The sequence below is a fragment of the Phyllobates terribilis genome, unplaced genomic scaffold, assembly GCF_046119375.1.
Source record: "Phyllobates terribilis strain yellow unplaced genomic scaffold, ASM4611937v1 Scaffold_3__8_contigs__length_932513732, whole genome shotgun sequence".
In the NCBI taxonomy this organism is placed as follows: domain Eukaryota; kingdom Metazoa; phylum Chordata; class Amphibia; order Anura; family Dendrobatidae; genus Phyllobates; species Phyllobates terribilis.
The window spans coordinates 402,554,511-402,567,753 of NW_027362763.1; the positions used below are offsets into that span (position 1 = coordinate 402,554,511).

Consider the following 13,243-nt stretch of genomic DNA (forward strand, 5'->3'; position numbering starts at 1 on the left):
GTCTGATTGCTTAGGGCGGCGGCCCGGTTACTTCCTGATTCTTATAGCTGCAATGGGCGCACTCCTAATGCATCCCCACCCTATTGCTGTGAGTCACTGGATATCTAAACCCCCTCCACCCAGAAGGAGGTGCATGAGCAACACTAACTATTAGTGTGCTCTCTTCCTCTGAGTTGCCAGGTCTTGTCCTGTATCTTGTCTGTTTCTGCCACTCTGGGGGCTGCATACCCAGGCCTGTTATCTCTGACTTCTAGTCTGTTTCTGCCACCCTGGGGGCTGCATACCCAGGCCTGTTATCTCTGACTTCTAGTCTGTTTCCGCCACCCTGGGGGCTGTATACCCAGGCCTGTTATCTGTGACTTCTAGTCCATTTCTGCCACCCTGGGAGCTGTATACCCAGGCTCGTTCCTGTATCTCGTTGCAGTGTCAGTTCCTGTCTGAACTGTCTCCTAGCCTGTTACCTGTTTATCTCTATGTCCGTACCCTCCCTTTTCCTGCAGTGTCTGAACCTGCACCTAACTCCAACTCGTCTCTGTACTTCTGTTTGTGAGTTTTGTGCCCACTTGCTACTTCATTGTAAGTACCTTGTGTGTATCTAGTTCTGTTTGTCCCTTTTCCCTTCCTCCGTATCTACCTTCTGTGTTCTAACCATCTTCCTGTATTTTCCAGTCTGTTCCATGTGAACAGAGCCCTGTCCTCTCTGCCTGCACCTGCAGCCCTGTTCTGCCCTGCTTGCTCACTGCACTTGCGGTTCCTCTCTGCTCTGCCTTGTCCACTGCTCCGGCGGTTTCTCTCTGCTCTGCCTTGTCCACTGCTTCGGCGGTTTCACTCTGCTCTGCCTTGTCCACCGCACCTGCGGTTTCGCTCTGCTCTGCTTGCTCACCGCACCTGCGGTTTCGCTCTGCTCTGCCTTGCTCACCGCACCTGCGGTTTCGCTCTGCTCTGCCTTGTCCACCACTCTGGTGGTTTCGCTCTGCTCTGCCTTGTCCACCGCACCTGCGGTGTTGCTTCGCTCTGCTTGCTCACCGCACCAGCGGTTCCTCTCTGCTCTGCCTTGTCCTCCGCTCCGACGGTTTTGTTTTACTCTGCTTGTCTACTGCATCTGCGGCTCTGTTCCTGTCTCCAAGTCTGTACTGGACCCTATCCAGCCTGCGTTCCAACCTGCTAGTACCTCCCTGTCTGCACTCCAGCCGTGCTTGCCAGTATCTCCCTGTCTGCATACCAGCCGTGCTTGCTAGTACCCACCTGTCTGCATACCAGCCGTGCTTGCCAGTTCCCACCTGTCTGCATACCAGCCGTGCTTGCCAGTACCCACCTGTCTGCACACCAGCCGTGCTTACCAGTACCCACCTGTCTGCATACCAGCCGTGCCTACCAATACTCACCTGTCTGTATGCCAGCCTAACCTGCTTGTTCCTGCATTCCCCGGTGTGGGTCAACAGCTGTGACCGGGGTCTGACCTGGAGTAGCACCTGGTCCCTCTGCTCGATTCCTCCTTGGTTCACGGAGTCGACTGATCCGCTGTGTGACCTTTGTCAGATCGGGTTGATACTTAGTTACGCCCCTCCAGGCACTCCTCGGTTCATGGTACAGTGGGATCACTAATCACGCTCACGCCAGTCAGTCCAGGTGCCAGCGTAACATTCAGCGTATAAGTGGTAATGGAAACCATGGGACTTTATGAGTGGTCCCAGGCCAAAGATATAGATGAGGCAAAACCAATTATGTGTTATTTGTTTGTTTTATTATTTTTATGTATAGCATTGTGTATGTGAAAAAAAAGTTAATTTTTTATTACTTACAGATTTTTTTTTTCTGTACAGCATATTTACGTTTTACATTTCTGTATTCCTACAAGGGAAAATGACAGTGTATGACAGTTCAGAGCAGAAGGGAAGAGAATGGGAGTATTCAGTGCAGAGAGGCTTGGGCTCTATGTTTACACTGCTCTCACTGTCCTTTCTATACTGTCAGCCATTTTGAGATGTCAAAACTTCTGACAGATTCCCTTTATAGAGGATGTACAGTACAGACCAAAAGTTTGGACACACCTTCTCATTTAAAGATTTTTCTGTATTTTCATTACTTTGAAAATTGTACATTCACACTGAAGGCATCAAAACTATGAATTAACACATGTGGAATTATATACTCAACAAAAAAGTGTGAAACAACTGAAAATATATCTTATGTTCTAGGTTCTTCAAAGTAGCCACCTTTTGCTTTGATGACTGCTTTGCACACTCTTGGCATTCTCTTGATGAGCTTCAAGAGGTAGTCACCGGAAATGGTTTTCACTTCACAGGTGTGCCCTGTCAGGTTTAATAAGTGGGATTTCTTGCCTTATAAATGGGGTTGGGACCATCAGTTGTGTTGTGCAGAAGTCAGGTGGATACACCGCTGATAGTCCTACTGAATAGACTGTTAGAATTTGTATTATGGCAAGAAAAAAGCACCTAAGTAAAGAAAAACGAGTGGCCATCATTACTTTAAGAAATGAAGGTGAGTCAGTCCGAAAAATTGGGCAAACTTTGAAAGTGTCCCCAAGTGCAGTTGCAAAAACCATCAAGCGCTACAAAGAAACTGGCTCACATGAGGACCGCCCCAGGAAAGGAAGACCAAGAGTCACCTCTGCTTCTGAGGATAAGTTTATCCGAGTCACCAGCCTAAGAAATCGCAGGTTAACAGCAGCTCATATTAGAGACCAGGTCAATGCCACCCAGAGTTCTAGCAGCAGACACATCTCTACAACAACTGTTAAGAGGAGACTTTGTGCAGCAGGCCTTCATGGTAAAATAGCTGCTAGGAAACCACTTCTAAGGACAGGCAACAAGCAGAAGAGACTTGTTTGGGCTAAAGAACACAAGGAATGGACATTAGACCAGTGGAAATCTGTGCTTTGGTCTGATGAGGGCAAATTTGAAATCTTTGGTTCCAACCACCGTGTCTTTGTGCGACGCATAAAAGGTGAACGGATGGACTCTACATGCCTGGTTCCCACCGTGAAGCATGGAGGAGGAGGTGTGATGGTGTGGGGGTGCTTTGCTGGTGACACTGTTGGGGATTTATTCAAAATTGAAGGCGTACTGAACCAGCATGGCTACCACAGCATGTTGCAGCGGCATGCTATTCCATCCGGTTTGCGTTTAGTTGGACCATCATTTATTTTTCAACAGGACAAGGCTGTGTAAGGGCTATTTGACCAAGATGGAGAGTGATGGGGTGCTACGCCAGATGACCTGGCCTCCACAGTCACCAGACCTGAACCCAATCGAGATGGTTTGGGGTGAGCTGGACCACAGAGTGAAGGCAAAAGGGCCAACAAGTGCTAAGCATCTCTGGGAACTCCTTCAAGATTGTTGGAAGACCATTTCCAGTGACTACCTCTTGAAGCTCATCAAGAGAATGGCAAGAGTGTGCAAAGCAATCATCAAAGCAAAAGGTGGCTACTTTGAAGAACCTAGAATATAAGTCATATTTTCAGTTGTTTCACACTTTTTTGTTAAGTATATAATTCCACATGTGTTAATTCATAGTTTTGATGCCTTCAGTGTGAATGTACAATTTTCATAGCCATGAAAATACAGAAAAATCTTTAAATTAGAAGGTGTGTCCAAACTTTTGGTCTGTACTGTATGTCTATGAGAAATATCTCTCTATGTAAGACCTATTCATACAAGAATATTAGTATGATACAACAAACAGTTATATCTGTGGGAACAATTAAATCCAGATATAGAGGGGGCAAGCAAGGAACAGATACATCATATGATCTTTCACAGCCATTCATAAGTTCTTTAAAAGATAATGCTGTATAAGGCAGCCTGAAACTCCTGTTGTTAATGCGTCAAAAAGTGTATGTCCCATTATCCTGTATAGAATTGCTACATAGCTATATATTTCATTCTTTACTTTTGAAGCATTACAGGGATGTTTAATGGATATACCTGTGCTTTACATTATTAGAGCTGACATAGTGACATGTTCTGTTCCATTTATTATTAAACTATTGTACTATAAGGTATTATATATGTGACATCTGAATTTGCTAGCTTTTTCTAAAAATGTAATTCTTGACAAATCGAGAATCAAAAGTACTGCAAAATCTTCAATTACTCTGAAAAGATGTGTGTAATACTCTGAGGACTCATAGGAGTGTATCCAAACCCTCTCAAGCTCTTTAACACAACCATAGCCTTAGAAATGTCAAAGTGACATCAACACATATGACTACAGGTAAACATATGGTAACTGTTCGATAATGCTGTGGTGTCACAAATTACCTGTAGAGTTTATTATTTGTTTCATGGCTTTCTCATATTATCTCTATTGCTAAGCTATGAGCTCAAATACCCATCCGGATTTATGACAAAATGGATGCTGCATTCTTTGCTTCAGCTTTTATTCACCGTGTTTCAAATTATTATGCAAATTTGATTTAAGTGTCATAAATACGTAATTTTTGGCTTGTCAAATAAACTCATAGATGGTATTGTGTTTCATGGCTCTTGGAATCACTCATGTGAACCTCAAAAACCTCTGATAATTAGTTTGCCATGTGAGCCCAATTAATGGAAAACTACTTAAGAAGGCCACATTATTAAGCAGGTCACAGGTTTTAAGCAATATGGGAACAAAAAGGATCTCTCTGCTGCCAAAAAGCAGCAAAATGATTAGATTAACCCCTTCATAACATATGACGTATATTTACGTCATACGTCATGTCCCTGACTTTGATGTGGGCTCCGGCGCTGAGCCCACATCTCTCCCCGCACATGACAGCTAATTTAGTCAGCTGACATGAGACTTTAACAGTTCAGATCAGAGCTCCACCCACAGCTGTTAAATCCCGCTGTCAATCTCTGATTCCGCCGTAGGTCAGATGATTGTCATTCCAGCTGCCCATAGGCGCCACTGTTGTGTGATCGCGGGGCACCAATGGGTTTCCATGACAGCTGGGGGTCTGCAGAAGACCCGCATGCCTGTCATTACGATACTAATGTGAATACTGGCTGTGCCCTGTCATGTGATTGTGGGGTGCCGAAGGGTTTCCATGATAGCTGGGGGTCCACAGAAGACCCCTGTGCCTGTCATTATGATACTTCTGTGAACGCCGGCTCATAACTGGCGTTCATAGGAGATCGTGATTTCTGTTATACATAGCAGTGCTGGAGCACTGGCAATCGGACGATCACAGATTTAAGTCTCCTAAGGAAACTATTAAATAAAGTAAAAAGTGAAAAAAAAAGTTTTAAAAATATTAAAAAAAACCCACAAAAGCTCAAATCACCCCTCTCTTGCCCCATTGCAAATAAAACTATTTAAACAAAATACACATATTTGGTATTGATGCATACAGAAATGTCCAATCTATCAAAATATAAAGTAAATTAATCATATCGGTAAACAATGTAGCTAGAAAAAAAATTAAACAGAATTACATTTTTTTGGCTGCCACAGCATTGCAATAAAATGCAATAAGAGGCAATCAAAACATATTATCTACCCCAAAATAGTATCAATAAAAACATCAGCTTAGAGTGCAAAAAATAAGCCATCACACAAGTTTCTGATTTTTTTTTTACCACTTAAATAAAAAATAAACTATATATATTTGGTATCTGTGTACTGATACTGACCTATGGAATCCTATTGTCAAGTTATTTGTACCATATAGTGAACATTGTAAATAAAAAAAAACACAATTGTGGAATTGCACTTTTTTTTTCAATTTCACTGCATTTGAAATTTTGTTCCTGTTTTCCAGTACACTATATGGTAAAATCAATGGTGCCTTTAAAAAGTACAACTAATCACACAAAATAACAAGACCTCATACGGCTATATTGATGGAAATACTGTATGTAAAAGTTATGACTCTTGGAATAAGGGGAGTGTCACGGGTTTATCTTGATAGAGAGGGGCTAGAAGACCCCAGCGTCTGTTTTCACGTACTACTGCACTGATCAAAAGCACTTCTCCTTCATACTAAACGGTGTAGGTTTCTGTTAACAGTGCAGGGGCTAATCTGTTTATGTTGGAGTCTCTGAAGTTTGCCAGCTTGGATAATCTCAGTAGTAGTATTAGTCACTCCCCTTTCTTATATATACTCGCCTATGGCAATCTGGATTGCCAGTGTTAAGTCTTGTACTGCCTGGTTAGGAGTGGAGGAGTTGGCTGTTGGTAGAGAAGTTTGTAGTGTTTATCTTTGACTGGTGTTTCGTCTGTGTGCAAATCCTCATCCTCTCCTATTTAGTTTCCCTTACTTTTCTTCCCGGTGATCCTCTCTGTTGTCTGTGAGTGCATATTTGTATGATTGGTATTTTCATTTATTCCTGTATGTCCTTCCTTGTTTGTCTGGTTTGTGTATATACATACACTATTCCTCCCCATGTCCCTGGATGGGGGAGGGGGAAAGATATAGGGCTGATTCAGTAGTTCAGCAAGGTTCGTGGCCCCAGCATCTTCACCATCAGAAGTAATCTTGGAAGCAGGGACAGCTAGGGGCATCCCTAGTGTTAAGGAGAGGGGAGGAGCCCCTGGCCTTGGGTAATCTGACAACATAATCGTGACAGGGAGGAAAAAAAAAAAAAAATGGAAAATGGTCATGACATGAAGGGATTAAGAGAGCAGCCGGTAAAATACAATTACAAAGCAACAAACAGGTATTTAAAGGTGCTGATGCCTGTAGAGTTCTGCAAACCTCAAGTCAAGATGCAGGATCCTCTAGGGGCATGCTGTTGTGCATAAACTTACTATTCGGCTACCACTAAACAGAGCTCAGAAACATAAACAGTTGTAGTGGCCCCAGACATACATGAAGATTGATTTTAAAACAGTCTTGTTTACTGATTAATACCGTGCCACTACGGATTGTCCAGATGGATGGAGTAGTGGATGGTTGGTGGATGGCCAAAAAGATGTCCCAAAAAAACTGAAGTCAACAAGGAGATAGAGGAGTCATGTTTTGGCTGAAATCATGGGGAAGATAGCTCATAGGCACCTTTAGGGTCCCTGAAAGTGTGAAAATGACAAAGTATATAGAGTTTCTGACTGACCACTTTCTTCAATGTTACAAAAGGAAGAACCGTGCGATTGATAGCAAAATCATCTTGCATGACAATCCACGATTTTGCATTGCAAAGAATACCTCTGAGTAATTAGCTGCTATGGGCATAAAAGGAGGGAAACTCATGATGTGACCACCATCTTCCTCTGACCTCAACCCTATTAAGAGATTTTGGCATATCATCAAGAAAAAGATCTATGAGGGAGCTAGGGAGGAAGTTCAGATCAAAACTGCAGCCATGGGAGACTATTCTGACATCATGAACGTACAAAGACTCTATTGAAATAGAGGTAACTAGAATGTGTGTATACATGAAAAAACCTCTAAAAAAATATTTTATTCAAATTTTTCTTAAAACACACCAAAAAACCCTTGTGATACACGAGTAAGAAGCTCCATGGTTATATCAAGAACCATCCAATATCCTTTAAGGACTATTTAGCATTGAATCAAAAAAATGGAAGTAGATGACCACAAATGGGTCAGTAAAGTCTTAGACATGATAAATATATACAATATAGACTTAAAACTGCCCTATCTCAAAAAGCCTCAACTGATACTGCCTGTCATGGAGGTTGGCACCCTAATATACGAGTTTGGCGCCCCCATTCAAAGGTGGCTGTCCCTCACTTTCCCTGCTATACCCTGATAATGTGGGTTAAACAGGTAATGAGTGACTGCCTGCTCTAATACAATTTCCATACTATACTAATCGATAAAGAGAATGCAACACGATGGCAGACTTATCTCATATTCTGGAATTCACCCCAACGCGTTTCCCCTTCCTGTGGGTTCATCAGGAGGCCAAATGTACAGGACTCCAGAACGTTTTCATAATAATTTAGAATGCAATGTATAGGCTCTGATAGTGCTTCCTGATTGGCTGTGCTGTACTTGTGATGTAATGGCTGCAGTGCATTATTGGGAAGCAAACCCACTTCCGCCTGAATTATGTTTTCTTTTTCTGTCTGATGCAATCTTCTTCAATGTGGAAAATGGCAATGGCCATTCGCATTAACCAGATCGTTGTAAATTCAAAATAAGTTCAACTAACTCCTAAAAATGTAACACAATTTCGATCTGCATAGAAGCGATTCGCTCATGTTTATAAGGCACAGAATAAAACTGTTTAACAAAACAGTAAAAGTCTTGAAGTATGAACCTTCAGTAGTTCATATGAATATAATTTCTAAACTTAACCACTACTACGCTCCAATTTTCATGACAACTGACTTTCACGCACCAAAAAAAATTCCAGGGAATTCTTATTTACTGTTACATTTAACAATGTGCTACATTTTAGATGTAGCATACCGCAGTTAGTTTGTACTTCATTTGTGTATTTTCCAGTCTAACATTGTATTATGGTAATATAAACACATGACAGTGCATTGAACAATTTGAGATTTATTAGCTGTATACATAGATGACATAATATCAAACAATGTTTAGACAAAGCTCAGTGCAGATCCTGTTTTTTGCATTACTTTCATCCATCCAGTGTTTCCATAATTCGTTGCTTCCAAATGAGACAGAGCCAAAAAAACAATTTTCAGAAAATTAAACTTGTCTGAATAAAATGCCAATTAACAATTTTCACTATTTTAAATTTTATTACAACTAATTTTGACGTTACTCTATTAATTCATAAGATGACAATTTACATTTGTTTTACATCAAAACTGTGTTGTTGTTTTTTTCAGTTGGAATCATTTCAGCCATTCTTCATTTCCCTGAATCTCCCTAGTTATGTTACCAGAGGAGAACAATTTGTCTTGGAAGTTGTTGTCTTCAATTATTTGGAAGAAGATACTGAGGTGAAAACTTAAAAGTGTTCAGTCTCATACACAAGTATACTTATGAAAGCATAGTTATTAGTGGCCAGATATTACATTGTCGAGTAACACCATTTGGAAAACAGTTGGCAGCACGAATACATGATGTAACATAAAAAAAAGAATATGAAATGCTCATGTACTTGTACTTTTTGCAGATACCTATGCCAATTTGGCATGCTTAACAAGGAGAAACTTTGCACCTTAGACCTCATGATTGTTAGGTATAGGCAAGATTGTATTAAAGTTTATATTAATAAAGTAGGAGGTAAAATTGTAAAAATGTTCTCCATTTGTAGCCTAGAATCCAACTTTTACTCTGTCAATCAAAAAATATTTCCAATTACTTTAGCGCAAGCAGAAATGTAAAGTATTGCTCCCATTTTTGTATTTTGTAATTTATTGTGCTAAATTCATTTACATAAAGATATTTTTTACTAGACATTTTAATTAAAAACATGAAACCAATGCATTACACATAACTTTGGCTTAAACACTTGTCCTGTGTTTTCCCTTCATAGGTTTCTGTAACCCTTGATCAAAGTGATGCGTTTGAAATACACTTATCGTTTATAAGTGCAGCCGAGAGCCAAATGACTGTCATGGTTCCAAGTCAAGAGGGAAAAATAGTTTCCTTTACAATCAAACCTATTCAGTTGGGCGAAATTCCAGTAACAGTGAAGGCCACATCCTCTCTTGCTTCAGATGCTGTAACTCGTCAACTCACAGTGAAGGTAATTTTAACATGGCCATTTTTCATGACAACATACAGTCATAAAATTGTGTATTTTCTTCTCCCCTTATAAGCAGCCTACAATACTTGTACAGTGTACTAGTAATTTATGGTGGTTATATAAAGCCTATAAACTCAAAAAAAATAAGTATGCATTAGATGTACTCACTAACATCCAGATCGGGTGGCAAGTTACGGTAATCTTTTATTCATTAATGCCTAGAGTAGCAAGCAAATTATTCTGGAGGTTTTCCCTAGGGAACATTGGAAGATACGACCTAAAGATATATTCTATGAAGTAAGCCTAAGATTGTATGCATATAGATAAATGAGCGATGTAATCAAGTTACTATGTATCATATTATCTTCTCCATTTATGCTTTTTTTTAAGAATAGTAAAGTACAATTATTTTAATGTAAACCTTAAAAACCACAAGTTTGGCCAGATTGTGTCCAGAGTGACCTCAAGCTTTCTCCTGTGCCAGTGTGGGTCTGTGGGTAGCATGTCCCTACTACAAACTTTCCTGGCTAGGTTTTTTTACACAGGATAACACAATCCACTATGTATAGATGTTGCTGTATACCTTTTGGGGTTCTTGTGGACACTGCAGCACTACCTTTTACATGTTGTTTGACCACAGGTGGCTGTAATCATGTATCATGCAAGTCATTCAACTCTCTGTGCAAAATAAGTGTGGTCCAAGGCCAAGGTCTCAGCCCAAGTGCTTGTTATAGAGGAGTACTGTCTATTTAAGGACTGCTCAGCTTGTAACAGCAATGTAACAGCAATAGTAACATAAGTAACCACACTTAGTGCTATAATTGCAGATAAATAAGGTCTCAATAGGTTGGCAGTGTGGAGGCCACATATGTGCAACTCACATCCATTACGTAGATGATATGACTTGTGAGGTGTAAAACTACTTTTTTTTGTACTAGAAATGACCCTATGAATTGTTGACTCTAGGTTAGGTTATCTTCTTGAGAAACCCATAAATTAATGAAGTCCAGACACTCTTCCCAGTACTGCTCATTTTTCTATTATTGCATTTGTCTAAAAGCTTATTTGTATCATTTTAGATGTACATTGTTTCCATAACCCATACTTACCAACTCTCAAACAGGTCCATAATCAGGTGCCTTTCCAAAACATCACGGCATGTTTACTTTTGGGCATGGCTTGCATAAACCCTGTTCAATTTGTGCTCTAGTTATTGGGACTGTCATGCCAAATTTGGGACTGTTGTCAAATATGCATACTCAGATATTACAGGGTAAAGAATTATTAACTTCCACAAATAACATAATAAAATATTCTAATGTAATGCTATGTATTTATTAGAAAATGTCAGTTTATGTTGGTACTTGAGTATATGAATGGCCACCACTTCATATAGCATAGTTTTATGATGTCTTAATAGCTAGTGTTGGAAATGTGGAAAGTTAGCATGTATTTTAGTTTAAGTTAATGTAGTGGCTTTGTAGATAATTATATCATATTGCTTTTCTTTGACAGGCTGAAGGAATAAAACATTCTTATTCACAAACTTTGCTCTTGGAACTGATCAACAATAAACCACAAATGATTTCAAAGTCTTTGAACTTTACATTCCCTCCTGATGTAGTAAGTGGTAGTGAAAAGGCACATATCACTGTTACTGGTAAGGATAATCCTGTTACGCTCTTAAAAAATTGAGCATTGAATCAGAAGCAACACACATCACTTTCTTTTTTTTCTTAAGACCTAAAAAAGAATAACAGAAATTCCACGTGAGGAAATTAACTTAGCTACCTAAACCTAAGACAAAACAAAGTAATAAACTTATCATTACAACCATATCTCCAGACATGCTTTCTGCAGAACAGATGCGTACTTTAGTAGATGATCGAATCGATCCACAGAGAATCAAATTCAAATTAAATTTTCTGAAATTCGCAGATCACTGTGAATACAAACTACTTGTGATTCGATTTGTGTGGATGAGTCCAAAAAAAACTATAGTGCTCTCCACTGAACACTGTGTAGAAGTTTCTGTGGGAATCATAGAAAATCAAGATCTTACAGAAATCCCGACAGAGCCAATTACTATTTTGAGGCCAACAGAATCGATCTGGCCAACTTCCCTGCAATATTCATCTTTTTCAGAAGTGTTCTTTGGAGACTCCGACAAAAACCTTGACATAGTCCTCAGCACAAAGCACTGTATATATGTTTACCTAGCCTTACGTTGCCTTTTGTAAATGCTCACATAGTGTGCAAGAGTAGTTATGATTTGTGGCAAAAAAATCCTCTCTGCAACTAAACTAGTATGTAAGAATTGCTGTTACTGCTGTCACTACAACTCTTACTGCTACAAGTAATAATAGTTTTTCATTATAACTAAAGAATTATTCCAAAATTGAATTTTCTCTTACATTTTATTTTCTCGCATGCTGACTCCCTGGTTGATGTTTTGGCAAGTTAATAATTCAGACCAGCAGCGCTTTGGTTAGATTGTCGTGCCACTGCCCCAACCTGTGTGCTTCCGATGCTGCGATACATGGCAGCCTAATTAGCAAGTCTACAAAACCAGTTTTTTGCTACTGCGCATGCTATAGACCCACCTTATAGACCTCACAAAGCAAATAGGTAGCAGCTGAAATCAATGATTCCCCTCTGTATGATTTCCATATATCCCAATAGGGTATATACAGCATTAATTAATATATAGAAATCATGTCATGGACTATGTCAAGGCGCCATCACAATATCTGCTATCTATTTCTTATGTTTCTATGTATATCTTATGTTAAAGGAATGGTTAGTTATTAAACTTCCTCAGGCTTTGAAATGTGTTGTTGAGCTGAGAATGTAAATATTATTTTCATTTTCTTTTAAAGGTGATATTTTGGGACCATCTGCTGCCAACTTGCAATCGTTAGTACTGTTGCCCCATGATTGTGGTGAACAAAATATGGTCAGATTTGCCCCAGTAGTGTTTATAATGGAATACCTAACTAATACCAGACAGCAAAATGATCTTACACCTAAACTGATTTCATACATGAAAGAAGGTAACGTATGTTTCAGTTCTGTTCTTGTCTCTAATCATATGTGATAATGAATGCACATATACAAAAAATATTTGTATTTATTCATATCAATTAATTACACCAGTCACCTTTGATCAATGGCCTCAGTAAAGAGCATTCATAATATGGCTACCAGCAACTACTTTAATATCTACAGCAGTTGAGTGTTACCATAGACACATTGGATTCAAGCTACTAATCCAATTCTTCTTCCATTTTATTATCTGTGATACAAAACTGAACACTTAATAGCAACAGGTTAGTATAAGGTTTAGGGTCACAATCATAACATCTAACTTCCTGGAGAAAGTGTGTTAACAAGACACCTGCACTGTAGTTCTTTAAATGCCTTTCTGACATTGTTCATAATAATAAGTCCCTGTTCCCTGATCCTTATGGACCAAGTACGTATTATTACGGCACAGCGATTGCGCCCATACAGAAGCTGTGATCGCCGCCGGGGTGTCAGCTGATTCTGACACCTGACGCCCGACACTCATTGCCAGGAGCGATGCCCGCACCGCACCCAACACT

General features: G+C 39.7%; 1 protein-coding gene across 1 annotated transcript in view; it reads left to right on the top strand.

Annotated features, from left to right (window-relative positions):
- LOC141259484 (CD109 antigen-like) overlaps window positions 1-13,243 on the top strand; it is a 329,051-nt gene that overhangs the window by 224,522 nt on the left and 91,286 nt on the right. Inside the window, exons 20-23 of the mRNA XM_073675569.1 lie at window positions 8,773-8,886; window positions 9,426-9,638; window positions 11,154-11,298; window positions 12,518-12,691. Of these exons, the coding sequence (XP_073531670.1) occupies window positions 8,773-8,886; window positions 9,426-9,638; window positions 11,154-11,298; window positions 12,518-12,691 (646 nt within the window). The remainder of the gene's footprint in view (window positions 1-8,772; window positions 8,887-9,425; window positions 9,639-11,153; window positions 11,299-12,517; window positions 12,692-13,243) is intronic.